The 27689-nt window shown below is 43.5% G+C and overlaps 2 protein-coding genes and 1 long non-coding RNA gene across 3 annotated transcripts in view; 1 reads left to right on the top strand and 2 right to left on the bottom strand.

Annotated features, from left to right (window-relative positions):
- LOC120045815 (eukaryotic translation initiation factor 3 subunit C-like) overlaps nucleotides 1-5294 on the bottom strand; it is a 31709-nt gene extending 26415 nt beyond the window's left edge. The window contains exons 1-3 of the mRNA XM_038990750.1: nucleotides 5281-5294; nucleotides 5131-5140; nucleotides 4711-4935 (exon numbers count right to left, since the gene is read on the bottom strand). Coding sequence (XP_038846678.1) covers nucleotides 4711-4935; nucleotides 5131-5140; nucleotides 5281-5294 — 249 coding nt within the window. The remainder of the gene's footprint in view (nucleotides 1-4710; nucleotides 4936-5130; nucleotides 5141-5280) is intronic.
- Nucleotides 5295-6560: 1266 nt separating this feature from the next.
- LOC120046419 (eukaryotic translation initiation factor 3 subunit C-like) lies at nucleotides 6561-25239 on the top strand. Its single transcript, XM_038991640.1, has 11 exons — nucleotides 6561-6729; nucleotides 10495-10654; nucleotides 10960-11025; nucleotides 11749-11836; nucleotides 12029-12194; nucleotides 20755-20796; nucleotides 21333-21377; nucleotides 21577-21624; nucleotides 22235-22276; nucleotides 22755-22796; nucleotides 24654-25239. The coding sequence occupies exons 1-11, from the start codon at nucleotides 6570-6572 to the stop codon at nucleotides 24872-24874; spliced, it is 1080 nt and encodes a 359-aa protein (XP_038847568.1). The 5' UTR covers nucleotides 6561-6569; the 3' UTR covers nucleotides 24875-25239.
- On the bottom strand, nucleotides 7789-15212 carry LOC120046420. Its single transcript, XR_005476797.1, has 2 exons — nucleotides 15169-15212; nucleotides 7789-9691 (listed from the first exon to the last, which is right to left on the bottom strand). It is a non-coding gene; the product is annotated as an uncharacterized LOC120046420 (long non-coding RNA).
- Nucleotides 25240-27689: the final 2450 nt, after the last annotated feature.

The following is a 27689-nucleotide window of genomic DNA, read 5'->3' as shown; positions in this document are numbered from 1 at the left end:
TAAACTTTTTCAATACCTGCTTTGCATACCCATTGTTGCCTTAGTTAGAATTTACTGTAGATATAAGTTGAAACATCTTTTCTACCCTACCGGCTACTGATGTCATTCTTCTGTGAGCTGCTCCATGCCAAAACCAGCTGAGAGCTGCACACTCTTACTCCCAGCAGATGATATTCCGCTGAAACTAAGCTGTGTGCACAGCGAGCATGTGACTATATTTCATGTGCTTTGTGATTGTGTATGCTACTTTGTGCACGAGCTCTCTTTTGTACTACATACTTAAGTCATATACCGCCCACTACATTACTTTTATACGCATCAGTAGGGATTAAGTAGTGAGTGTAAATAATGCCCACTGAAAAAAAGTGGGTTTACGCTTATACCCTTCACTATACCTATAGCCCTTTGTGTTTTATAAAAAATGGACTCCTACATGAGTGCGCTGAAGGCTTATAGGTGTGTCACTGCGCAAACATGTCTATAATAGAAATGAAGGCTTTTAAGATATTGATGTCTCAAGAAAGGAGTGTACATATTTGGCCTGGCGAAGAGGTGTTATACAGTGCATTCGGAAAGTATTCAGACCCCATGACTTTGCCATATTTTGTTACGTTACAGCCTTCTTCTAAAATGGATTAAATAAATGTTTTTCCTAATCAATCTACACACAATACCTTAATGACAAAGCGAAAATAGGTTTGACAATTTATTAAAAATAAACAGTAATACCTTATTGGGTGGGCCCAATAAGTATTCAGACCCTTTGTTATGAGTCTCGAAATTGAGCACAGGTGCACCCTGTTTCCATTGATCATGGAATGTTTTTACAATTTGATTGGAGTCCACCTGTGGTAAATTAAATTGATTGGACATGATTTGGAAAGGCACACACCTGTCTATATAAGGTCCCACAGTTGACAGTGCATGTCTGAGCAAAAACCAAGTCATGAGGTCGAAGGAATTGTCCGTAGAGCTCCGAGACAGGATTGTGTCCAAGCACAGATCTGGGGAGGAAGGGTACCAAAAAATGTCTGCAGCATTGAAGGTCCCCAAGAACACACTGGCCTTTATCATTCTTAAATGGAAGAAGTTTGGAACCACCAATACTCTTCCTAGAGCAGGCCACCCATCCAAACTGTGCAATCTGGGGAGAAGGGCCTTGGTCAGGGAGGTGATCAAGAACCTGATGGTCACTCTGATAGAGCTCCAGTTTCTCTGTGGAGATGGGAGAACTTTCCAGAAGGACAACCATCTCTGCAGCATTCCACCAATCAGGCCTTTATGGTAGAGTAGCCAGATGGAAGCCACTCCTCAGTAAAAGGCACATGACAGCGCGTTTGGAGTTTTCCAAAAGACATCTAAAGGACTGACCATCAGAAACAAGATTCTCTGGTCTGATGAAACAAAGATTGAACTCTTTGACCTGAATGCCAAGCATCACGCCTGGAGGAAACCTGGCACCATCCCTACGCTGAAGCATGGTGGTGGCAGCCTCATGCTGTGGGGATGTTTTTTAGCAGCAGGGACTGGAAGACTAGTCAGGATCGAGGGAAAGATGAACAGAGCAAAGTACAGAGAGATCCTTGATGAAAACCTGCTCCAGAGCGCTCAGGACCTCAGACTGGGGTACGTTCACCTTCCAACTGGAAAATGACCCTAAGCACACAGCCAAGACAACGCAGGAGTGGCTTCAGGAATGTCTCTGAATGTCCTTGAGTGGCCCAGCCAGAGTCCGGACTTGAACCCGATCAAACATCTGGAGAGACCTGAAAATAGCTGTGCAGCGACTCTCCCCATCCACCCTGACAGAGCTTGAGAGGATCTGCAGAGAAGGTGGGAAACTCTCCAAATACAGGTGTGCCAAGTTTGTAGTGTCATACCCAAAAATACTCAAGGCTGTAATCGCTGCCAAAGGTGCTTCAGAGTAAAGGGTCTGAATACTTATGTAAATGTGAGTTTTTTTGTGTGTAGATTGATGAGGGGAAAAAACAACTTAATCCATTTTAGAATAAGGCTGTACCGTAACAAAATGTGGGAAAAAGGGAGCTGATTACTTTGCAAATGCACTGTACTTCGGTTTCGTACACAAGCTTTAAACAGCTGAAAATACAATATTTTTGGTTATGGAAAACATATTTCACAGCGGTTTACATGATAAAATGATTCTCTACACTATACTTGCTTGTTTTGTGACAATTTATGGATACGATTGCGGCTGGTCAGATCAGCACACCAGTAAATAGCTAACATTAGGCCGCAAGTCAGATGGCTTGTTGCAGAAAAAGGTGCATGTTCAAAATGATAACCAGCTGACATTAGCTAGCTATGTTGGCTATTAGTTCCTATCTAGCTAGCATAGTAGCTAATATAGCTAGCTAGCCAACACCACAGATGAAAGGGTTAGTTATCGTCATCTTTGCCTAACAGGTCACATAGCTATATGCTAAGCTAGGTCACACGCACTTCGCTACACTAGCAATAACATCTGCTCACCATGTGTATGTAAAAAATAAAATTTGATTGCATGCAGGTCAAGGCATGTTGACACAAGCCTGATTATTAGTGAATTAACTAAACTAGTATTTGCAACAGGAGTTCGATTTTGGTCCCTATGTTCAATTCATCCTTTTCTCAAAACTGCACCATTCTGTTGAGCTTGCTGCTGATGATTATTTTCTCTGTTAGACATTCCTCGGCATTGTGCAGTGCTCATGGCTCAGGCGGTGAGTGGCGTCTGGCATAGCAGCAGCTTTGTTATGTAGAGGGACTATCGGCAAACCCGATATAAAAGGGCTGATAGCCTAGAAAAGGCTAATATCGGCTTGGCCGATTATCGATTGATCTCTATACAAAATACTAGCCTTTCACCTTCCTAATATTGAGTTGCATCCCCTTTTTGCCCTCAAAACAGCCTCAAATTAGTCGGGGCATGGACTCTACAAGGCGTTGAAAGCGTTCCACAGGGATGCTGCCCTATGTTGACTCCAATGCTTCCCACAGTTGTGTGAAGTTGGCTGAAAGTCCTTTGGGTGGTGGACCATACCCGTTCAAAGGCACTTAAATATTTGGCTTGCCCATTCACCCTCAATGGGGCACTCACGCAATCCATGTCTCAATTGTCTCAAGGCTTAAAAATCCTTCTTAAACGTGTCTCCTCCCCTTCATCTACACTGCTTTAAGTGGATTTAATAGGTGACATCAATAGGGGATAATAGATTTCACCTGGATTTACCTGGGTAGTATGTCATGGAAAGAGCCGGTGTTCCTAATGTTTTGTGCAGTCAGTGTACAACAGTTGAGACAAAACAAAAACCTTTCAGTTATACACCGAACAAAAATAAACGCAACATGTTAAGTGTTGGTCCCATGTTTCATGAGCTGAAAAAAACCTCAAATGTTCCATTCGCACAAAAATATTATTTCTCTAAAATGTTGTACACAAATGTCTTTATATTTCTGTTAGTGAGCATTTCTCCTTTGCCATGATAATCCATCCACCTGAAAGGTGTAGCACATCAAGAAGCTAATTACACAGGTGCACCATGTGCTGGGGACAATAAAATGCCACTTTAAAATGTGCAGTTTTGTCACAACACAATGTCTGAAGTTGAGGGAGCGCGCAATTGGCATGCTGACTGCAGGAATGTCCAACAGAGCTGTTGCCCGAGAATTTAATGCTCATTTCTCTACCATAAGCTGCATCCAATGTCGTTTTAGAGAATTTGGCAGTGCGTCCAACCGGCCTCACAACCGCAGACCACGTGTAACCACGCTAGCCCAGGACTTCCACATCCGGCTTCTTCACCTGTGGGATTGTCTGAGGGCGTGTGTGTGTGGGGGAAAAACTCCCTCTGATTGGCTTGGCCTGGCTCCGCAGTGGGTGGGCCTAGCTCCCAAGTGGGTGGGCCTATGCCCTCCCAGGCCCACCCCTGGCTGCACCACTGCCCAGTCATGTGAAATCCATAGATTAGGGCCAAATTAAATTATTTCAATTGACTGCTTTCCTCATATGAACTGTAACTCAGTAAAATCGTTGAAATTGTTGCACGTTGCGTTTATATTTTTGTTCAGTACAAAATATGCAACCTTTTCTGAATAGCCATTCAAGTTTTTCCTCATTAGTTTTGGTTTCCGTTGCATTTTCTTCAAACAGGGTTACTCAAATCTTAATTTAAAGTACAGTAAAATGTATAATCTCCCTTAAATCGCAGGCTGTACCAAGCAAATCATCTTCATTTATGGCATTGAAGCTACCTTCTTTAATTGCCAGAGGCAGTATCCTGGTTCTCAACTGCGCTCACAAGGATCTTTGATTTCTTGTTAAGCGACAGGTGACATAGGGTTCTAGATCATAGGTGTTTTTGATCTGGTTATAAGTTGTGAGCTTTGGATTTAGCCATATATCAGTTGCCCATTTTGCTTTGTAGCTAAGGGTTAACTTGTGTTTGATCAAGTTGACATTGCATCGTAACTTGTTTCTAAATTTGCTTTGTAGATCAGCTTCCTTACATATATCATTAAGTTCCTTTGTCCAAGGGTCATTGTGTGTTTTAGTGGCACCAGTGCCACCCAGGGAAAGAGTTAGTCTGGAGCCCTGTAGCCTGCCGGATGTTGCCCAGCAGGTGTGTGTGCCCCTACATGTATGAACAGCTTGGCATACTGGGTGCTGCCCTGTTGTGTGTGTGTGTGCCCACACTCACGTTCTCATACCTGTACAGGCGGGTCAGCGTGCTGAATATTATCCTGCAGGTGGCTCATGAGCATCAGGTCACGGGCTTGATACCAGCGTGAGTGAAGTGCGTGGTGGTAGATGTGGCACAGGATGGCACATGTGCGGATGCGGTCTGTGCGGTCCTTAGCGTAGATGAACTTGCACAGGCGGTCCATGATGAAGGCACTGTCCTCGCCTTCGCTCTCCTCCGCATCCTGCTCAGACTAGGGACGAAATACAAAGAGAGAAGGGGGAGAGGGATAAAGTGACAATTCAATAGTAGGCGAGTATAGTGTTGCACGGTATACCGGTACCACGAAATCAAAATGTCATGACACTTTGAACATTTTAAAATACCGTAGTACCGTTTCATATGATAATAACCAACCTTTTCAGCCCTACCGATCTAAAGAACCTACTGGCGCCTGCCTGTTATACAATTTTTATAAAGTCAGCAACAGTTACTAGTCTCTTGTACACGCAGGTCCAATAATATCCACTTCACTTTTCAAGTGCATATCACATATGGCAGCTGTAATCAGCCATCAGCAACCCCTACCAGCCCTCACCTGCTTCTCTCCATCCACACTTCCTTCGCATCTATTCCTCCGTCAGTTTAAATAATATACACTACCGTTCAAAAGTTTGGGGTCACTTAAAAATGTCCTTATTTTTGAAAGAAAAGCATTTTTTTTGGTCCATTAAAATAACATCAAATTGATCAGAAAGTGTAGACATTGTTAATGTTGTAAATGACTATTGTTGCTTGAAATTGACGATTTTTAATGGAATATCTACATGGGCGTACAAAAGCCAATTATCAGCAACCATCACTCCTGTGTTCCAATGGCACATTGTGTTAGCTAATCCAAGTTTATAATTTAAAAGGCTAATTAAACATTAGAAAACCCTTTTGCAATTATGTTATCACAGCTGAAAATGTTTGTTCTGATTAAAGAAGCAATAAAACTGGCTTTCTTTAGACTAGTGGAGTATCTGGAGCATCAGCATTTGTGGGTTCGATTACAGGCTGAAAATGGCCAGAAACAAAGCACTTTCTTCCTGAAACTCATCAGTTTATTCTTGTTCTGAGAAATGAAGGCTATTCCATACGAGAAATTGCCAAGAAACTGAAGATCCCGTACAACACGGTGTACTACTCCCTTCACTGAACAGTACAAACTGGCTCTAACCAGAATAGAACGAGTGGGAGTAACAACCTAGTTTAGGCTAATTTGATTGGCACTGGAAGAAAGGAAAAAGGGTCTGCTACTCATGAGATGTGCATCAAAAGGTAGGATTCATATAGGCCTAATAGTAAGCCTAAACCACTTCAAAAATCTATTTATTGTGCTCCTTAAATTCAGTTTGGTGCCTAATGTTTTAAAAGATGGGAGCGGTATGTGTGTTTGTGGGAGAGAGAGGGATGTGTGTTTATATGAGAGTGAGGGAGACAGAGTATGTGAGGAAGGGAGGGAGAGTGTGTGTGTGTTAACACAACATTCCATTGGAACACAGGAGTGATGGTTGCTGAAAATGTGCCTCTGTACGCCTATGTAAATATTCCATAAAAAACCTGCCGTTTCCAGCTACAATAGTCATTTACAACATTAACAATGTCTACACTGTATTTCTGATAAATTTGATGTTATTTTAAAGGACAAAAAATTTGCTTTTCTTTCAAAAACAAGGACATTTCTAAGTGACCCCAAACTTTTGAACTGTAGTGTGTGTGTATATATAGTGTACTAGAGCCTCCTTTATGAATATTGTACAGTATTACACTGATATACTACACTGACTGTGATTAGTCTACAACATGACATTGTTATCCATCTTGTTCCAGGTGCCCTTCCACATGCACATCAACCTGGAGCTGCTGGAGTGCGTGTACCTGGTGTCTGCCATGCTGCTGGAGATCCCCTACATGGCGGCCCACGAGTTTGACGCCCGCCGCAGGATGATCAGCAAGCAGTTCCACCACCAGCTGAGGGTCGGCGAGAGGCAGCCCCTTCTGGGTACGTACAGTAGGCTGTGAAGACAAAGCAGGATTGTGTTCATTAGGCACCAATTGGAAGAAAAAGGCTGAAACTGGGAGGAACTACCAGGACCTGTCCAATAATAAATGTTATTTTTTCTTTTCTTTTTTTCATTGAGTGCACTAATGTACACAGCCTAGTTTTGGACCAAAATGTGGGCGGGTACAAGTAACTCATACCTAGATAAGAGACGGACAGTATTTAAAGTGGCAGTGCAGTCAAACATGATTTATTGTGTTTTATATCTATTTCCACACTGAGTTTGGAATAATAGTGTGAAGTTGTGAAAATTATGATAATGCATTTTAGTGTTAAATAAAAAGGTAAACATTTTTATTTTTTAAACTAGGCAAATCGGTTAAGAACAAATTCTTATTTTACAATAACGGCCTACCCTGGCAAAACCCTCCCCTAAACCAGTCGACGCTGGGCCAATTGTGCACCGCCCTATTGAACTCCCAATCACGGCCGGTTGTGATACAGCCTGGGATTGAACCAAGGTCTGTAGTGACGCCTCTAGCATCAGTGCCTTAGACCGCTGCGCCACTCGGGAGCCACAAAAGAGCTGCATGAAAAGACAGCCTGAAATTTCAATTTGTTCGGCTGGGTGGGGTTATGGACTGCCTGGTGACATCACCAGGTGGTATAAGTAAATAGACCAATAAGAGTTTGTCCTTCTCTCTGCCAATAATACCAATAACGCCCCTCTCTGACCACTCCGACTCCCAGAATTCTTGCTTGAGAAATAGCATTTTTCTAAGAAGCTGTTTTTCTTTTTGACCTTTTTAATTGAAAACAATCACAGGAAGGTACTTAATTGTTAACCAGAAATGATTTGATATTGTGATTAAATACGGCTGCATTGGACCTAAGGATCAGGCCCTTTTCAATTTCCACCTAAAATGACATACCCAAATCTAACTGCCTGTAGCTCAGGATCTGAAGCAAGGATATGCATATTCTTGATACCATTTGAAAGGAAACACTTTGAAGTTTGTGGAAATGTGAAATGAATGTAGGAGAACATAACACAATAGATCTGGTAAAAGATAAAACAAACAAAAAAACAAGTTTTTTATTTTTGAAAAAGAAAAGCTATACATTCAGATAGGATGCTGGAGATAATTTAGATGGTGTCCACAAGAGGGCAACAGTATATGTGCAAAGTTTCAGACTGATAACTTTAAGAGCTACATGACATTTAGTATGAAGTCACCCAGGTGTCCCTCACGAGTTGCCCAAATGTACCCAAGTGGCCTCCAAGTGGCCAAATTGGTAAATGGATACATTTTCAAGAAAATAACTATAGAGAACATACAAAAATGCTATGCTAATAAAAAAATACAAGTTTACACCCAGGAATGTCATACATGATGAATCATTAGCTTCCCTACATAAAAGGTACTAACAGGAGATGTGACAAGAATGCTAATCCAATGTCTCCAAACACAGAAGTTCAATATTTAAGATAAGGGCCAAGTTAGCAGCCAGCAGTGATCTAATGTCAGTGGTGTGAACACACCACAAACCGCACACAAAGTGAAAAAAAATACAATTACAATATTTGGAACACCCTGAGTCCTCTACACAATATTGTGCTGCTGATGCCAAGTCCCATGGCAGTCTCTTTCTGCTGTAAAGCAGAGGGTAGCAGAACAAGTAGTGCAGGTGATGGGAGATTCTTGTGACACAGAGCACGACGCCTCCCTGCTGTGCCCTTTTGGCCCTGAGGCACATTCATGTCTGCAGTTATGTATTCGGGCAGGTGAACACCACTGGTGGCAGGAGTAGAGGGGACAGAAGGTGCTGCAGTAGACTTTGTGCCATAGTCAACAAGCTCCTGGATGAGCAGCTCTCTGAAGGCTAGCTATGTCATGGGGGTCTGTCCATAGCTCTTAGCCATTTTCCTGCTGGAGGATGAATGCATTTACCACATCAATGTCGTTGAAGTGATAGAACAATGTCTTGTACCATTTCATTGTCTTGTGGAGAACATTGTAGTAGCCTATCAGAACGTCTGACAGGTCCACACCTCCCATGCGCTTGTTGTAATCCTTTACAGCAGCTGGAATGGGGGCATTTTTAGTGGTCCACAAGTGTATGCACACACAGAATCGGCCAAAACAAACAGTTTGTAAACCCATTTTGTTGGCTTGTTACGCCAATATTGCTAATTCTAGCTTTTGAGGCTACCATCCTCTCATCTATGGACAGGTTTCAGTCAGGCTGAAAGTGGGTCTTGCAGGCCTCAACCATGCTGGGGTAGAGAGGCTCTGCAAAATCAAACCGATCAAAGCTTGCTGTGCCTCTCTTCTTGTCATTGTCGTCGTCAGCTTGTGGGTCACTGATATGAAGCGCCCGCGAGTTAGAAACCTTTTAGTAGATATGACAGTGGTGGGAAAAGGCAGTTGGTAGAGTGTTGAGCTTCTCCAGTAGTCCTTCAGGTTTTTCAACTTCACAAGCCCCATCCATGTAAATGACCAGTGAGATATAACAGTACAGGTCTTGGATGGAAATGGGCTTCCATGCCTCTTTCTTACATGTTTGCTTTTTAGCCCCATACTTGTTGGTGTTAGACACCAGCGAATCAAGAACTGACAAGGAGAAACACATCTGTAAACGATGAAGGAGGCTGTACTTTCTAGTTATGTCCAGCCGAGGTTCTGTCTGCCTTTTCGGTCAAAATGTTGGTGGAAGTGGCTCCAAATCATCATCTAGCACAGTGTACCAACGGTCTCCTGCCTCTTCGGTTACAGCTGTTGCACTTCCCCTCCTCTGCTTCTTGGCTGGCCTCTTCACACCTCTAGATGGCCAGCTGGGGGTCGGTGTGGAGCAGGAGACAGCAGGGGTCAGACTGGATGAACCAGCTTCAACGTCTGAATGAGTGGGGGATGGACACCTTGACTTTGGGGGTTCCCATTGTTCATCCGAGTCCCTGGCACTATGGAAGAAAATTTTTTATCTGTAAGAATACTTTTACGGATGAGCCCTGTATCAATACATAAAATAAACACATCTATAAACATATTTATTATAGAGTAGGGGGGGACACAATCACTGATGAATTGTGTGTACTAATGGTAAATACGGCTGGTGAGGGGAGGACGGATCGTGTTAGGATATAGAAATAGATTTTATCAAACAAAACTACACTACATTTTATCTCTGGGACCCTCAGGATGACAAATCAGAGCAATATTACAGTATGTAAGTACATTATTTACCTTTAGATATGAATGTATCAAACCTGTCGCAGTGATAAGTATTTTGTTGTTGTGCACTATCCTCGAACAATAGCATGGTATTTTTTCGATGTAATAGCTGCTCTAAATTGGACAATGCAGTTAGATTAACAAGAATTTAAGCTTTCTGCCCGTATAAGACATCTATATGTACCGGAAAATTGGTGGTTGTTTACAACGTCGTTCTAGTCACATTATGCATATTGAGCAACAACTGTCCCGTTAACAGGACACCGATCCAGCAGAGGTTAAGTAAGACATAGGGGCGAAAAAATGTAGTTTTTTCCCCCCTGATTGGTCTTTATGATATCCAATAATCCCAAGATGTCAACACACAATGTACATTAAACAAAAATGTACTTTGAGGAAAGTGGGTGGCTAAGAATGTCATTAAGCCTTACGATAAGATTGTACAGCTGATACAGACAAGTACCAATACAGATACAGCAATGGGTATACATAAAACACTAAACAAATCCATCCCTCTCCGTGGCCCTTCCAGGACCCCCAGAGAGCATGCGTGAGCATGTGGTCTCGGCCAGCAAGTCCATGAAGATGGGCGACTGGCGCACCTGCCACTCATTCATCATCAACGAGAAGATGAACAGCAAGGTTTGGGATCTATTCCCTGAGACGCAGTGCGTGCGAGAGATGCTTGTCAGGTTGGTGTGTCAAAAATGGATGATATAAAAGGTTTGCTTTAACCCCTATTATGCAACTGTCCCTCGTTTTATCAGTTGTCGTGTTTCAGTAGGTAGTATCAACGAATTGCAGCCTGGTATGGTTGAATAAAATGTATTCAATCAAGTCCATAGAAGGACTAATAAAACAACCCTTTAGAAAAATAAAGTTGCACACTAATATACAAGTAGTTTGTAATTTCATGACTGAACTAATGTTTTGGCAACACAATGCCTCCTTCAGAGGTAGCATTCCTGTAACGTTTCCTGATGGTTTGTGGTTGCAGGAAGATCCAGGAGGAGTCTCTGAGGACTTACCTGTTCACCTACAGCAGCGTTTACGACTCCATCAGGTAATAACTTTTAAAACTAATCGGGCGGTTTCCCAGTTACAAACTAAGCCTAGTCCTGGACTAAAAATAACTTTCAATGGGGATTCTCTATTCAATGTTCTGATCTTAACTACTGTAGCCTGGTCCCCAACTGTTTGTTATTGCCAACTCCTATGGCATGACAACGACCATAGGGATTACTATAGGCTTATTCTCGTGTAGTCAACCTTCCAAAATACCATCTTGTTCACTCAGCTATTGGATGTCTGGTGAACTTCATGTTTGGATTTCTGCCTGAGTCGGTGACATTCAGCACTCGCATTTGATTGGCTCTGAGTAGAAATGGCGTTTCCCCTCCGGAGAGGTATTTCCTTGTCTTTCATTTTTTTGGCCATATCTCGGTTTTAGTTGCCTATGCGGCATTCGTTTTGTATCTTATGCATGCCAACTTGTTGCAAGTCAACATTTGTTTTTGAAACACAACGTCTTTTAGGAACTCCACCCATGCAAAATCTTTGATTGGTTTGATAAGTGTCAACCCGTCTTCTTCAACTTCCCGAGGAGTTACTTCCCCAGGCTTTCTCACTACTGTGAGAAGCCTGGGATTCTGAGGCTACCATTTGGTTATATAGCACAAAATGATCTGGGACCAGGCTACATCTACTGTGCCTCATATAATTAGCTCGCCTGGTTAAATGGATGAATGGATCAATACAATCTTTCTCCTTCCCCTTTGTGTCTCAGTATGGAGACGCTGAAGGAGATGTTTGAGCTGGAGCTGCCCACGGTGCACAGCATCATCAGCAAGATGATCATCAACGAAGAGCTCATGGTAAAAACCCACGGCATCAATGTGTCATGTGTAGACCGTACAGCACCATAGACTTAATAAAGCTAGGTGATGACATTGTTTTATGAACCTGGAGCTGTAACATGTTTGTGTGTGTGTCTCTGAATGACTTTTTCGCCTGTGCGTCGGTCTGTCCGTATGTCATCTGTGTCTCGTCTGTCTTTCCTCCCCCAGGCATCCCTGGACCAGCCCACCCAGACGGTGGTGATGCACCGCACAGAGCCCACCTCCCTGCAGAACATGGCCCTGCAGCTGGCAGAGAAGCTGGGTGGCCTGGTGGAGAATAACGAGCGCGTCTTTGACCTCAAGCAGGGCATCTACGGTGGCTACTTCAACAGAGGTTAGTGGAGCAGCCACATAGAATACATGTGCAGAGCCTTTCGTCTAGTGGTAACACCTGACTCCTAGCACATACATGCCAACCGCAGAGACTGGGGTTCGATCTCCGTGTCCACCATTCATACGGTCACCCCTTCTAGGGCTGGCACGGTAATTGTATAACCGTGTAACTGACGATTATGGATGAAGACCGTAAATAAAATAACCATCATAACCGTTCTAATATATTATTTTTATTGTATTTTTAAGTAAATATGCCCAATAGCAGTAGTGTACATTAATGATTATAGTTTGACGGATTATCTCCGGATTATCTCATATAAAAATGTGCTCCTTTTGATAATATGATCTGTATCTACCTTATGTGCTCTGGCTATACGTTTTATCCGGTTTGTAAAGATGCTAAAAGACACCATTTCTGCTGAAATGAACTACCAAATGTGATTCTTGGTGAGTGTGGACCTTTTTAAGGGAATGTGAATCTGAGACGGTGATGAAATCGTTTTTGACTAGATGGGATACAGCTTTTGTCCGATTTGACTTTGTAGCATGTTAGCACTTCCGCAGCAGTTTAGGATAGAAGGTTAGGATAATTAGTTTAAGGTTTAGGCTTAGATCAAATGCCCCCCCAAAATATTTTGACGTTAATTTGACTATCTATCCCTTCTAGCCATGACCGATGAAAACCGAAGTTGAAATCCATGCTAGACTAGCAAACGTGAAGTATGTGTGCAACAGCTGCACACTGCAACTGCATGATCACTGCTTCAAATATTTGTAATAATAACCCAAGATAGACCACAGCCTGTCGTGTCCAATGGGAGCACATCAATCATAGTGGGCAGAACAAGCAAGGTGGTGGGCAGAGCCAAGCACGCGCAAGCAAGATCCTATTGGTGTGGTCTAGCATGTATTTGCATATTTCTGTTAGTGCTGGTGTGCAATAACTAAATTTGCCCTTGCACTCCTTTTGAAACAATGCAATTTTTAAAAACATTTGGTTTATTGTTCTATCTGTGACTATGTGATAGACTTGTTTACTGCAGTTGCTAGGCAATGGAAATAGAATGACTAGATCAGGCTTTGAAGCTCTAACCCTGGCAATTTGACTGATAAACTCATGGGTACACTCGCAATGTCTGCCTGGTATTGTGATGCAATAATGTTCATGGTCATTTTGGATGTTCTGTCAACTGATGCTCGATTGCCATGGTAACTTGGAATGTTCATTTAAAATGATGCTTACTAATATGGCTCATGCAATGGAAGGTATTTTTTGTTGAGTTTACTCAATAAATCACAGAACAGATTGAAGGGTTATTTTACTTCCTGGCATGGGTACTTCTTGACAGTCCACCCATTATGCCATCGTTGACTTGAATGGGAACGGCCGTTCTATTCATTCTATTTCTGTGGTGCTACTGCTTTTGCTGGAAGCGGCGCAGCAGACAGAGATGAGCGGAGAAAATAACGCACCTTCATTTTGCTATTTGAACAGTTGAATGTGTGTGAATGTCACCTTTGTTTATCTTGGCACGTCAGTTAAGAGCAAATTCTTATTTACAACGACGGCCTACACCGGCCAAACCCGGACGACGCTGGGCCAATTGTGCGCCGCCCTATGGGACTCCCAATCGCGGCCGGTTGTGATACAGCCTGGATTCGAACCAGAGTTTCTGTAGTGACGCCTCTAGCACTGAGATGCAGTGCCTTAGACCGCTGCGCCACTCGGGAGTTATGACGGTGACCGTGGACATTTTCCTGACAAATAACCGTAAGCCCAAATTCCATGACCGTCACAGCCCTATACCATTCTTCCATCTCCCCCCTCTACTTCTAAATACACTGAGTGTACAAAACATTAACAAACACCTTCCTAATATTGAGTTGAACCCCGCCCTCAGAACAGCCTCAATCGTCGGGACATGGACTCTACACGGTGTCGAAAGCGTTCCACAGGAATGCTGGCCCATGTTGACTCAAATGCTTCCCACAGTTGTCAAGTTGGCTGGATGTCCTTTGGGTGGTGGAACATTCTTGATACACACGGGCAACTGTTGACACAAACAGTGCACCTGGCACCTACTACCATACCCCGTTCAAAGGCACACACCTTTTGTCTTGCCCATTCACCCTCTGAATGCCACACACACAATCCATGTCTCAATTGTCTAAAGGCTTGAAAATTCTTCTCATCCTTCATCTACACTGATTTGAAAGTGACATCAATAAGGGATCATAACTTTCACTTGGATTTACCTGGTCAGTTTGTCATGGAAATAGCAGGTGATCTTAATGTTTTGTACACTCAGTGCATGTCTAAATAAAGCGCAACATAAAAGCACTCAACACGACAGACATGGGAGAGACTGTAAATCGTTAGCCATGTAGGAGTCAATTTAAAACTGTCTTATAACTGTCGTGACGTTGTATTAGTTAATGTGGCGACTGTTGCTCATCGAATGATTACAAGTTTCTAATTACGTGATTAACTGAATCAAGCAATTATTAACTCATTAACCTGGGGCACCATGGGAAAACTAGTTTTTATTGAGTTTCTATTTCCCAAATTAACTCAAAGAATATCAGAATATCGATTTTACCACAGCCGCTAATTAACCAGTTGCCTCTAACAGTCTCGTTCTGAACGTTGTATAGCCCGGGATTCTGCACGGACCCGGGTCTCACTAATGAATTCGCACCACACCAATCTTAGTTGAATGTTTATTTACTAAAAAGCTAAAATGATGATAAAAGATACACATACACAAAAACATATTCTAGGCTATTGATTAGAACTTAGTATAACGGGCCAACACACTAGGGCGCGTGTTACCCAAATTGGGGATTTAAAAGAGAGAGAAAGTACACAAGAGGAATATACATTTGGGTGAAATTGTCAGCTATGCTCATTCTAACCCTAGCCTTGCCCCAAACTGCCGCTGTTATGAGTCAGAATATAATGATGTAATTACTTGTGGAGGGTCTCCGTGGATTTTCCCGCGTGGACCGTTCAAGCTGCTCAATGACGCACTTCTCCTGCGCACCTCTCTAGGTGTCCTCACGATGTCCGTGTCCTTTGGCTTTACTGGCCTGTTCCTTTGTCCTCGCTCTGGAAGGGGTCTTCGGAGGACAGATAGCTCTGTAGCTCAGAGCTCACAGCGTAAATATGAAAGAGTGTAGATACCACGATTCGATGGGGAGTGGAGGCTAGGTGGTTCGGCTTGTATTCACCCGCTTAGACACCGCTACTCATCCGTAGCTTGGGTAGAAAAATATTTCTTTGTCTTCAAACTTGTTGCGTTTTGGGTTCGTTGACCTTTTAGACCTTTGGCTGCTGCTCGGGTCACTTAGTCTAATCTGTTAATTCTGCACTCGCAGGTTTTATACCCTCGGGTCAGAAGTGGGCGTAACCGCCTTCAGGGAAATTCTCTGGGCGTACCAAGTTAAAGGGGCAAGGTATAGATTTTACTCAAATCCAATTTTAGACAACTAACTTCACATTTCATCTTTACCGAAACATTCTCTTTGATTTGGACATTTTCCACACAACGTACAATGTATAAACATCAAGCATATACGAGGAAAACTCTTAACGTTACAATGTTTTCACCTTTAATAACAAAACAAAAATGACATACATTTTCATATTCCATCTATCGTCATGACCACCATTGTAGTTGACGGAAACCATTGTTCCAAAGTCCCTTTATTGCATGTTTACAGTTCTGAGGCTGGTTCTCCATAGTGAGAGGGAAGGGACAAGGGAATGTTGTCCGTGGTCTCAGAATTACCATGGGTGTGAGGGGTCATAAAACCCCCACATCTTCAGACCCCTAGATCTCTCCTCCTCTGTTGGGGTTGAGAGATAATCTGTAGGGTTGTGGTCTCCTGTAACCTGACCTGATCAGGACAGTCATGACATAACCCACCCTTTCTAGATATAAGGGTTAGTTCACAAATGGTCTTAATCAGACCAGTCTATCAAATCAGTCATATAGAATAGTCCATCTGTGGCTCTGACGATAAACAATTACCTGAAATGTGAAGTGTAACTCAACACCAATTTCAGCCTTTGCCCATCCCCTTCAAATAAAATAAAAAAGCAATCCGGTAAGACATTTGTGGGTGGGGAGAGTTTCTCATAAATATACATTTTGGGGTTGGGTAAATGTAGTTGTACCAGATCCCAACACTTTCTCACTAGAAGTTGACTGATACTAAAATTGTGCATTGCGAGCCAATATGGTTCTGGACAGTTAGCTCACAGTGGTAAGGTGCCTAGTTCCTGACATCTATTTCCACTTGCAGTGTAAGTTCGAATCCCCAATGGGGGTGCAATTTTTTTTTTTTTACATGTGGATTCACATTTATTACGGTATTGTGTTGGGAAGAAAACTGCAATCACCGCCTTGAAAATGAAGATTAGGGGTTCAATCCAACCCACATTGCCTTAATTATTTACGCAGTAGCTCTTTTTCCAATGGTCAAACTAACTCACAGATTGGTCTTGGGTACTGTATAAAAAAACACCCCTCTCACAGGTATGCTTTCACGTTTCAAAATTCGAAGTGTGTTGGTACGGGATGAATATTGTAAGTAAAGGATTTGAAAAAGATATCTATCTCTGCAAAAAAAGAAACGTCCTCACTGTCAACCACGTTTATTTTCAGCAAACTTAACATGTGTAAATATTTGTATGAACATAAGATTCAACAACTGAGACATAAACTGAACAAGTTCCACAGACATGTGACTAACATAAATGGAATAATGTGTCCCTGAACAAAGGGGGGTCCAAATCAAAAGTGATAGTCAGTATCTGGTGTGGCCACCAGCTGCATTAAGCACTGCAGTGCATCTCCTCCTCGTGGACTACACCAGATTTGCCATTTCTTGCTGTGAGATGTTACCCCACTCTTCCACCAAGGCACCTGCAAGTTCCCGGACATTTCTGGGGGGAATGGCCCTAGCCCTCACCCTCCGATCCAACAGGTCCCAGACGTGCTCAATGGGATTGAGATCCAGGCTCTTTGCTGGCCATGGCAGAACACTGACATTCTTGTCTTGCAGGAAATCACGCAGAGAACAAGCAGTATGGCTGGTGGCATTGTCATGCTGGAGGGTCATGTCAGGATGAGCCTGCAGGAAGGGTACCACATGAGGGAGGAGGATGTCTTCCCTGTAACCCACAGCGTTGAGATTGCCTGCAATGACAACAAGCTCAGTCCGATGATGCTGTGACACACCGTCCCAGACCATGACGGACCCTCCACCTCCAAATCAATCCCGCTCCAGAGTACAGGCCTCGGTATAATGCTCATTCCTTCAACGATAAACAACAACTCGACGATAGACAAAACCGCGACTCGTCAGTGAAGAGCACTCTTTGCCAGTCCTGGCTGGTCCCGCGACTGTGGGTTTGTGCCCATAGGCGACGTTGTTGCCTGTGATGTCTGGTGAGGACCTGCCTTACAACAGGCCTACAAGCCCTCAGTCCAGCCTCTCTCAGCCTATTGCAGACAGTCTGAGCACTGATGGAGGGATTGTGCGTTCCTGGTGTAACTCGGGCAGTTGTTGTTGCCATCCTGTACCTGTCCTGCAGGTGTGATGTTCGGATGTACCGATCCTGTGCAGGTGTTGTTACACGTGGTCTGCCACTGCAAGGACAATCAGCTGTCCATCCTGTCTCCCTGTAGCGCTGTCTTAGGTGTCTCACAGTACGGACATTGCAATTTATTGCCCTGGCCACATCTGCAGTCCTCATGCCTCCTTGCAGCATGTCTAAGGCACGTTCATGCAGATGAGCAGGGACCCTGGGCATCTTTCTTTTGGTGTTTTTCAGAGTCCGTAGAAAGGCCTCTTTAGTGTCCTAAGTTTTCAGAACTGTGACCTTAATTGCCTACCATCTGTAAGCTGTTAGTGTCTTAACGACCGTTCCACAGGTGCATGTTCATTAATTGTTTATGGTTCATTGAACAAGCATGGGAAACAGCATTTAAACCCTTTACAATGAATATCTGTAAATTTGGATTTTTACGAATTATCTTTGAAATTCGTGCCCTATGTGGGACTATAACTCACAACCATTGAACCAAGAGCCAACTGTTTTAGCAGACTGTGCCACCAATTAGTCATAGGGTTTGGGGAAAAAAGGTAGTTGACTATAATAGCCTCCACTTTTCTGGGAAGGCTTATCACTAGATGTTGGAACATTGCAGCCGGGACTTGCTTTCACAAGCATTAGTGAGGTCGGGCACTGATGTTGGGAGATTTGGCCTGGCTCACAGTCGGCGTTCCAACTCATCCTAAAGGTGTCAGAGGGGCTCTGTGCGGACCAGTCTAGTTCTTACACACCGATCTCGACAAACATTTCTGTATGGACCTCGCTATCTTTGCTGAAACAGGAAAAGGCATTCCCCAAACTGTTGCCACAAAGTTGGAAGCACAGAATTGTCTAGAATGTCATTGTATGCTGTAGCGTTTAGACTTCCCTTCACTGGAACTAAGGGGCCTAGCCCGAACTATGAAAATCCCCCGGATCATTATTCCTCCTCCACCAAACTTTACAGTTGGCACTGTGCATTCGAGCAGGTAGCGTTCTCCTGGCATCTACCAAACCCAGATTTGTCCATTGGATTGCCAGATGGTGAAGCGTGATTCATCACTCCCGAGCACGCGTTTCCACTGCTCCGGATATGCTGAGCACTTGTTGGCTGCTTTTCCTTCACTCTGCGCTCTAACTCATCCCAAACCATCTCACTTGGGTTGAGGTTCGGTGATTGTGGAGGCCAGGTCATCTGATGCAGCACTCCATCACTCTCCTTCTTGGTCAAATAGCCCTCACACAGCCTGGAGGTGTGTTCATTGTCCTGTTGAAAAACAAATGATAGTCCCACTAAACGCAAACCAGATGGGATGGCGTATTGCTGCAGAATGCTGTGGTGGCCATGCTGGTTAAGTGTGCCTTGAATTCTAAATAAATTAGACGGTGTCACCAGCAAATTACCATCACAGCACCTCCATGCTTCACGGTGGGTACCACCCATGCGGAGATCATCCGTTCACCTACCCTGCGTCTCAGAAAGATTTGGACACATCAGACCAAACAATTCTGGACTTGGCCCAAACAATTCTCTTCTTCTTATTGATGTCCTTTAGTAATAGTTTCTTTGCAGCAATTAAATCATGAAGGCCTGATTCACACAGTCTCCTCTGAACAGTTGATGTTGAGATGTCTTACTTGAACTCTGAAGCATTTATTTGGGCTGCAATCTGAGGTGCAGTTAACTCCTAATGAACTGATCCTCTGCAGCAGAGGTAACTCTGGGTCTTCCTTTCCTGTGGCTATCCTCATGAGAGCCAGTTTCATCATAGCGCTTGATGGTTTTTGCAACTGAAATTTTCCGGATTGACTTACCTTCATGTCTTAAAGTAATGATGGACTGTCGTTCCTTTGCTTATTTGAGGTGTTCTTGTCATAATATGGACTTGGTCTTTTACCAAATAAGGCTATCTTCTGTATTCCACCCTTACCTTGTCACAACACAACTGATTGGCTCAAACGCATTAAGGAAAGACATTTCACAAACAAACTTTTAACAAGGCACACCTGTTAATTGAAATGCATTCCACGTGACTATCTCATGAAGCTGTTTGAGAGAATGCCAAGAGCGTGCAAAGCTGTCATGGCAAACGTTGGCTACTTTGAAGAATCTCAAATATAAAATCTATTTTGATTTGTTTAACACTTTTTTTGGTTACTACATGATTCCATATGTTATTTCATAGTTTTGATGTCTTCACTATTTTTCTACAATGTACACAATAGTAAAAATAAAGAAAACCCCTTGATTGAGTAGGTGTGTCCCAACTTTTGACTGGTACTGTATATAGTGTAGGTACAAATATAGTAGTATACTCCTCATAGCCTACATGTTTATTTGTCTTTGAAAAACACATGTGTATGAACTTTGAATTTGGTCATGTGGAAATGTGCCTTACTGCCTTTTGAGTTTTGTTTAACGTCAGTAGTGTAGTCAAGGAAGCATCATGCTAAATATTTTGGCGCACTCCATTGCCAAATAAGGTGTGCTGTCACCTGCTTTTATAGTAAGCTTTAAGGTGGTACCAGCCAGCACATCTAGAGGGGAGTGTGTTTCATACCAAATTCCTCCCTTGATGACGTAGAGGCACCTTCTCTTGACAAACTGTCAAAATGAAGACCAGAATTATCTTAGAACTAATCTGGTTTTAGATGGAGAAAGTTTTTCCTGAAATATAGTTTTTAAAATGTGGCAGCTTCTAGGGCTTTTATCCAAATGTTACAATATGGGGTAGAATGAAATGCCTTACTCCTACATAGTCCAACAAGAACACAAATACTAGCATACTGATTATGTATCTGTATATTTTATTTGCCACAAATACCACTTATTGAGTCCTCTTGGTGCCTTGGGACACACAAGGCACCACATACAAGTAACACTGACTAAGTGATTTTAACGGGTCCTGGTGTGTGTGTGTGTGTGTGTGTGTGTGTGTGTGTGTGTGTTTTACAGATCAAAAAGGCTACCAGCAGAAGCAGGGTGGCTACAACAGAGGTAAGTGCCAATCTTGTACACACACAGGTCTGCCTTAGGGTGTGTGTTTCCGTACCACTGACCACAATATTATCCTTAGCAAACCTGCACATTTCTTAGTGGATGCAACGCAGGAGGTCGCTGTCCTGTACTTTGAATGTTGTAATGATTTTTTTTCTTCTCCTAATGCATTGAGAGCTAATTAATATGCATGTTTTGTTTAATATGTGTGATTGTGGTGGTGTGTATTGCCCATTTCTCACTATTGAGCCGGGTTGGGCTGAGCTGTACTGCACTGGCCTGGTTATACATCCACCATAAATACTGGAACCGTGCCAAAGAGAACAATGTGAAAATACAATATTACGGTTGCACAATGAGATTGTGGCTGGCACGATGGTGTGAAAAGGGTATTGGTGCCTGTAGGCAATAGGCATGTATTGTGTGGGGGAAAAACAGGAAGAATATTATATTTTTTTTTCATTGTGTGTGGATGCCCACGCTCATTACGTGCCGCAGCTGTGTGTTTCTAAACTGTTTTCACTGTACGGTTTCAGACCAGAGAGGCAGTTACCAACAGAAGCAAGGCGGTTACAACCGAGGTGTTTAAAATAATTGATTGAAATGCATGCTTGTCTGAATCGTATACGATAGCGACTGTGTATGTGTCTTATTTCAGTTTGTATGTGAGAGAGAGAGAGACATTTTTATTATATGTAGTCAAACGTGTTTTTTTTCCGCACACATGACGTGTCACAGCTGTGTGTGTGTGTGTAAACTGTTTTCATTGTACGTTTTCAGACGGTCAGAGAGGCGGCTACCAACAGAAGCAAGGAGGTTACAACAGAGGTGCTTATGAACACATTTCTACTGCCTTTATTTTCTAAAGAATGTCTTTATTCAAAAAATATAATATTTTTAAAGCCACTATCAGTGAGCTGCAGACCCCTCTTATCATTCTGTCGTGCCAGAGCCGCTGGACCTGGTTGTCACTAGTCTAGAACCATCAGAATGTGGTTGTGTTTAGGCAGTTCTTGAGAAACATTGGGATACTTAGAATTTCTAAGAACACAATGTATTCATGGGTTTACTGTTCTGTAAATACTGTAATTGTTTAAAAGAAAAATGTGTCTTTGAAAAAAAAAAACAGCAATTACATGTTTAATCCATTTTATTTAAGGATTGCTCTAGCTTAAACTATGAAACAGAAAGAACATGTAATTGAACCCAGTAACAGCTTCTTGCTATGAGAAATATTTGACCTAAACCCGCATACAAGATGTAAGGTCAATCGATGAAAGCGTAGCTGAACAACTAACTCGATTTTTATTTTTTTAAGTGTGAACAAGCACAAATGTATAGACATTATTAAAGTGCACAAGTCATGTGTGGATTATAATTGGACACATCAGTTGTGGCCTCGCTCGTGCTTACAGTTTATGGCTACGGTTGGTTTCAGACGGCGGAGGTTACCAACAGAGGCAAGGCGGTTACAACCGAGGTGCTTATAAACCATTTTATACCACCTTTATTTTCTTATGAATGTCTGAATTTTTCTTCTTAAAGCCACCGGCAGTGAGCTGCAGTCCCCTCTTTTCCCATTTCGCAATGCCCAAGCCTTGGGCACTATTAATAGTAGTCTAGAATGGGATTTAACACCTATAAACAGAATTATCCTTTTAAGTGTACTAATTTCATTTAATATATACCATCGTAAAAACAATGCATTGGTTGTGTTTAGGTAGGTCTAAAGAAACCGGTATTTCAAACATACTATCAACTTCATATTTAGTTGGAGGGAAAAAAACACATTTTGTTTGATCAAGAAAAGTACCCTATAAACCCACATGCAAATGATGAAAGCGTAACTAGCCACCGCATAAGCACCCAATACAAACAAGCACAAAAGTAATTTTTAGAATATATTGGACACATTAGTTGTGGGCTCGCACATGCTTACCGTTTATGGTTGGTTTCAGACGGAGGCGGTTACCAACAGAGGCAAGGCGGTTACAACCGAGGTGCATATTAATTTATACCACCTTTATCCTCTAAATGTCTGAATTTTACTTCTGTTTTTTATTTTTTATCCACAGTCTGTGATCTGCAGTCCCCCCTTATCATCCCTTCATGCCTGAACCTTTAGGCCACTCTAAAAACGACCCCCAAAACATTTCATTCTCTCTGTCTTTCACTTCCGTTCTTCGCACAACTTGTTAGCATTAGCCCACACATAGTACAATGCATTTGGAAAGTATTCAGACCCCCTGACTTTTTTCCACATTTTGTTATGTTACAGCCTCATTCTAAAATTGATTACATCGTTTTTTTTCTCTCATCATACTACACACAATACCCCATAATGACAAAGCAAAAACAGGTTTTTAGAAATTTTAGCAAATATATAAAAAATAGATCTCATATTTTTTTAACATAAGTATTCAGACCATTTCCTATGAGACTCAATTGACCTCAGGTGCATCCTGTTTCCATTGATCATCCTTGATCTTTCTACAACTTGATTGGAGTCCACCTGTGGTAAATTCAATTGATTGGACATGATTTGGAAAGGCACACACACTTGCTTGTATAAGGTCCAACAGCTGACATTGCATGTCAGAGCAAAAACCAAGCCACGAGGTCGAAGGAATTGTCCGTAGAGCTCCGAGACAGGATTGTGTTGAAGCACAGATCTGGGGAAAGGCACCAAAAAATGTCTGCAGCATTGAAAGTCCAAGAACACAGTGGCCTCCAAACTGAGCAATCGGGGGAGAATGGCCTTGGTCAGGGAGGTGACCAAGAACCCAATGGTCACTCTGACAGAGCTCCGGAGTTCCTCTGTGGAGAAGGGAGAACCTTCCAGAAGGACAACTATCTCTGCAGCACTCCACCAATCAGGCCATTATGGTAGTGGCCAGACGTAAAGCCACTCCTCAGTAAGTTTGCCAAAAGGCACCTAAAGGACCATGACAAACAAGATTCTCTGGTGTGATGAAATGCCAAGCGTCACATCTGGAGGAAACCTGGCACCATCCCTACGGTAAAGCATGGCTGTGGCAGTATCATGCTGTGGGGATGTTTTTCAGCGGCAGGGACTGGGAAACTAATCAGGATCGAGGGAAAGATGAACGGAGCAAAGTACAGAGCGAGATCCTTGATGGAAACCTGCTCAGGACCTCCGACTGGGGGCGAAGATTCACATTCCAACAGGACAACTAACCTAAGCACACAGCCAAGCCAACGCAGGAGTGGATTCGGGAGAAATCTCTGAATGTCCTTAAGTGGCCCAGCCAGAGCCCGGACTTAAACCCGATCAAACATCTCTAGAGAGACCTGAAAAAATCTGTGTAGCGACGCTCCCCATCCAACCTGACAGAGCTTGAGAAGATTTGCAGAGAAGAATGGGAGAAACTACCCAAATGCAGTTGTGCCAAGCTTGTAGCGTCATACCCAAGGCTGTAAGTTACTTCAACAAAGTACTGAGTAAAGAGTCTGCATAATGGTGTAAATATAATTTGTTTTTTATTTGTAATAAATTTGTAAACATTTCTATAATCCTACCCAAGAAGGCTCGAGGCTATAATCTCTGCCAAATGTGCTCCAGCAATGTACTGAGTAAACAGTGTGAATACTTTTTTATATATATATTTGCAAAAATGTCTAAAAACCTGTTTTTGCTTTGTCATTATGGGGTATTGTGTGTAGATTGAGGGGGGGGGGGACTATTTAATCCATTTTAGAATAAGGCTGTAATGTAACAAAATGTCTCGGTCTTTTCAGCTCTTTTTGTCTGGACGTTTTACTTTTCTGTTCACATTTTCCTAATTTAATCTCTTTGAATCGTTCCTTTCTTTCTCCATCTTTGTTTCTCTCCACAGATGGAAACAGAGGCGGTGGTGGCTACCAGGGGCAGAACAGGGGGGGCTATCAGGGTGGTGGTGGTGGTTATCAGGGTGGTGGTGGTGGTAGTGGTTATCAGGGTGGTGGTGGTGGTGGTTATCAGGGTGGTGGTGGTGGCTACCAGGGTGGTGGTGGCAGTGGCGGCTACAGGGGAGGCTACAAGGGGGGCTACCAGAACCAGGACAGGAGAGACTACTGAGCCAGAGGAGCCGCCCTCGGAACCTGGTCCAACAGAGCCAGCCAGTCTTCATTCCAAAACAACATTATCTTGGGTTGTATCACTTGACATTGCAGCTCTACAACATTGATCAGCTTTCCCTCTACATGACAGGCTTGAAAACCATTGTACTTATACAAGTCAGTTTCCCTATATATGTAAACTTTGTAGTATAATATCTGAATTGCCTATGTTTTTTGTCGAGTGTGAATGTGTTTAGACTAATGGTGTTGAATAATTGTGTGTGACAAGATTAATGCATTTGCAGTGTGACAGGGGTTTTCTTTTGGCAGTGTATCAGGGTCAGAGACATGTCAAGTGAAGTATTTTCAGTTGTAACCTCTGAAATAAACATTATTGAATCAATATATGGTTTTGTCTGATTCTTTGTTAAGTCCATTAAAACATCATTTTTTGGAGACGAATCAAACATTGTTGCCCTCTAATGATAACTACGGCAAAATCAATCTGGCACCTGACACACATCTCTTACCCAGCGACACTAGACTAAAGCTGTACTCAGGAGAGCTAATGAGCTCTATGGGCATCTTTGAGACCGAATGTGTTATTCGGGGACACAAAAACAAGTTGGAATTTGAGATCATGAAAACCAGTCAACATCTCTCAGGCTCTACATGCAAACGCCTGGGACTGATGCAGTTTACCGTACCAAATGACCTGCACATCGTGGATCATGTCCAGCATGGACCCCTGTCCAAAGACCAACTACTCATCAGATATGACAATGTATTCAACAGGCCCGTTGAATTAGTACCTGGGGAGGTACTACACTTTGAATTGGATGAGAGTGTCACTCCTTGTCCAGTGTGCTCCTCGCAACGTGCCAATTGCAATGAAAGTGGCCGTGAAGGCCCAGCTGGACAAGTATGAGGCCGATGGCCACATGACTGAACCAACTGACTGGATCAGCAATATGGTCACAGTGAAAAAGTCAGAGAAGCTGAGAGTTTGCATCGACCCAAAACATCTGAACCAAGCACTATAACGCTCCCTCTACATCATGCCGGCACTGGAGGATGTCCTCTACAAGCTTCCCAAGGCCAGGATTTTCATCTTGGTGGACACCCGAGATGCATTCTTGCAATGCAAAATGGCCGAAGAAATCAGTTTCATGACTACCTTCTGGACCCCCTAGGGTCGGAAACGCTGGCTCAAGCTCCCGTTTGTTGTCTCCGTGGAGCCTGAGGTATACCAACGGAAGCAGCTCGAGTTACTGGCTGGGCTCAAGGGCATTGAACCCATCGCTGATGATGTCCTGATCACGACCTCGAGGTGAAGCTCCTGGCACTGATGGAGCACTGCCAATCAGTTAAGCTGCGCCTTGGCCTGAAAAAGCTACGGTTCAAAGTGAGACGTTCACTACCGTGGTCACATTCTCTCGGCCAAAGGCCTAAAGCCAGACACAGGCAAAGTCAGCGTGATCCTCGACATGCCAAACCTGTCTGATGCAAAAGGGGTGCAGCGTCTCATCGGCTTTGCAACTATCTTGCAAAGTTCATGCCACACATATCAGCAGTCTGTGAGCCTCTGGCTGCAGGACAATGACACACCATGGCACTGGCTACCCAAACACGAGGCCTTGGTGAAGGAGATTGAATCTCTGGCTTCATCCATGCCAGTGTTGTGCTACTACGACGTTACGAAGCCTGTCACAATCCAGAGCGACACAATGTACAGGCAGAGGCACTGCCTGTCAGCGGCATGCTATCTGTTTGCTACAGCAGGAACAACAAGATGTTCAACAGATCAATCAGGCAGACTACTTAAACGTCACAGATCACTGCTTAGCCCCGATCAGGCAAGACAAGGACAAACACCTACAGTCACTGAAATCCATGGTTTTCAGAGGTTGGCCATACCTGAAAGAGGATGAGATCAGTGTGCACAATAACATCTTGTTCAGAGGTCAGAAGGTCATTCTCCAGGGCCTCCCGGGTGACGCAGTGGTCTAGGGCACTGCATCGCAGTGCTAGCTGTGCCACCAGAGTCTCTGGGTTCGCGCCCAGGCTCTGTCGCAGCCGGCCGCGACCGGGAGGTCCGTGGGGCGACGCACAATTGGCCTAGCGTCGTCCGGGTTAGGGAGGGTTTGGCCGGTAGGGATATCCTTGTCTCATCGCGCTCCAGCGACTCCTGTGGCGGGCCGGGCGCAGTGCGCGCTAACCAAGGGGGCCAGGTGCACGGTGTTTCCTCCGACACATTGGTGCGGCTGGCTTCCGGGTTGGAGGCGCGCTGTGTTAAGAAGCAGTGCGGCTTGGTTGGGTTGTGCTTCGGAGGACGCATGGCTTTCGACCTTCGTCTCTCCCGAGCCCGTACGGGAGTTGTAGTGATGAGACAAGATAGTAATTACTAGCGATTGGATACCATGAAAATTGGGGAGAAAGGGGGTTAAAATTAAATTAAAATAAATTTAAAAAAAGGTAATTCTCCCCAAATCACTACGTCCAGAGATGCTTACCCGCGCACACTCCAGTCACATTGGAGGTGGCGCATGCTACCGCCAGGCACGCAAAATATACTGGCCAAACATGCAAGCAGAAATTAAAGACTGTCAGCAGTTGTACCACATGCAACGAGTACACTCATGATCAGCAAAAGGAAACCATTGTGTCGCACGAACTGCCCTCAAGGGCAAAACGTCAGCATGGATTTATTCAGCCACAGACAAAAGGACTATGTTCTCATCGTTGATCACTACTCTGACTTTTGGGAAATTGAACTGCTCCCTGACTTGTCTGCAGAGATGGTCATAAAGCGCTGCAAGGCGCAGTTTGAAAGG

The sequence above is a fragment of the Salvelinus namaycush genome, chromosome 4 (assembly GCF_016432855.1).
Source record: "Salvelinus namaycush isolate Seneca chromosome 4, SaNama_1.0, whole genome shotgun sequence".
NCBI lineage: Eukaryota > Metazoa > Chordata > Actinopteri > Salmoniformes > Salmonidae > Salvelinus > Salvelinus namaycush.
The sequence above is the reverse complement of the archived record's forward strand: the minus strand, read 5'-3'. Positions and strand labels throughout refer to the sequence as shown.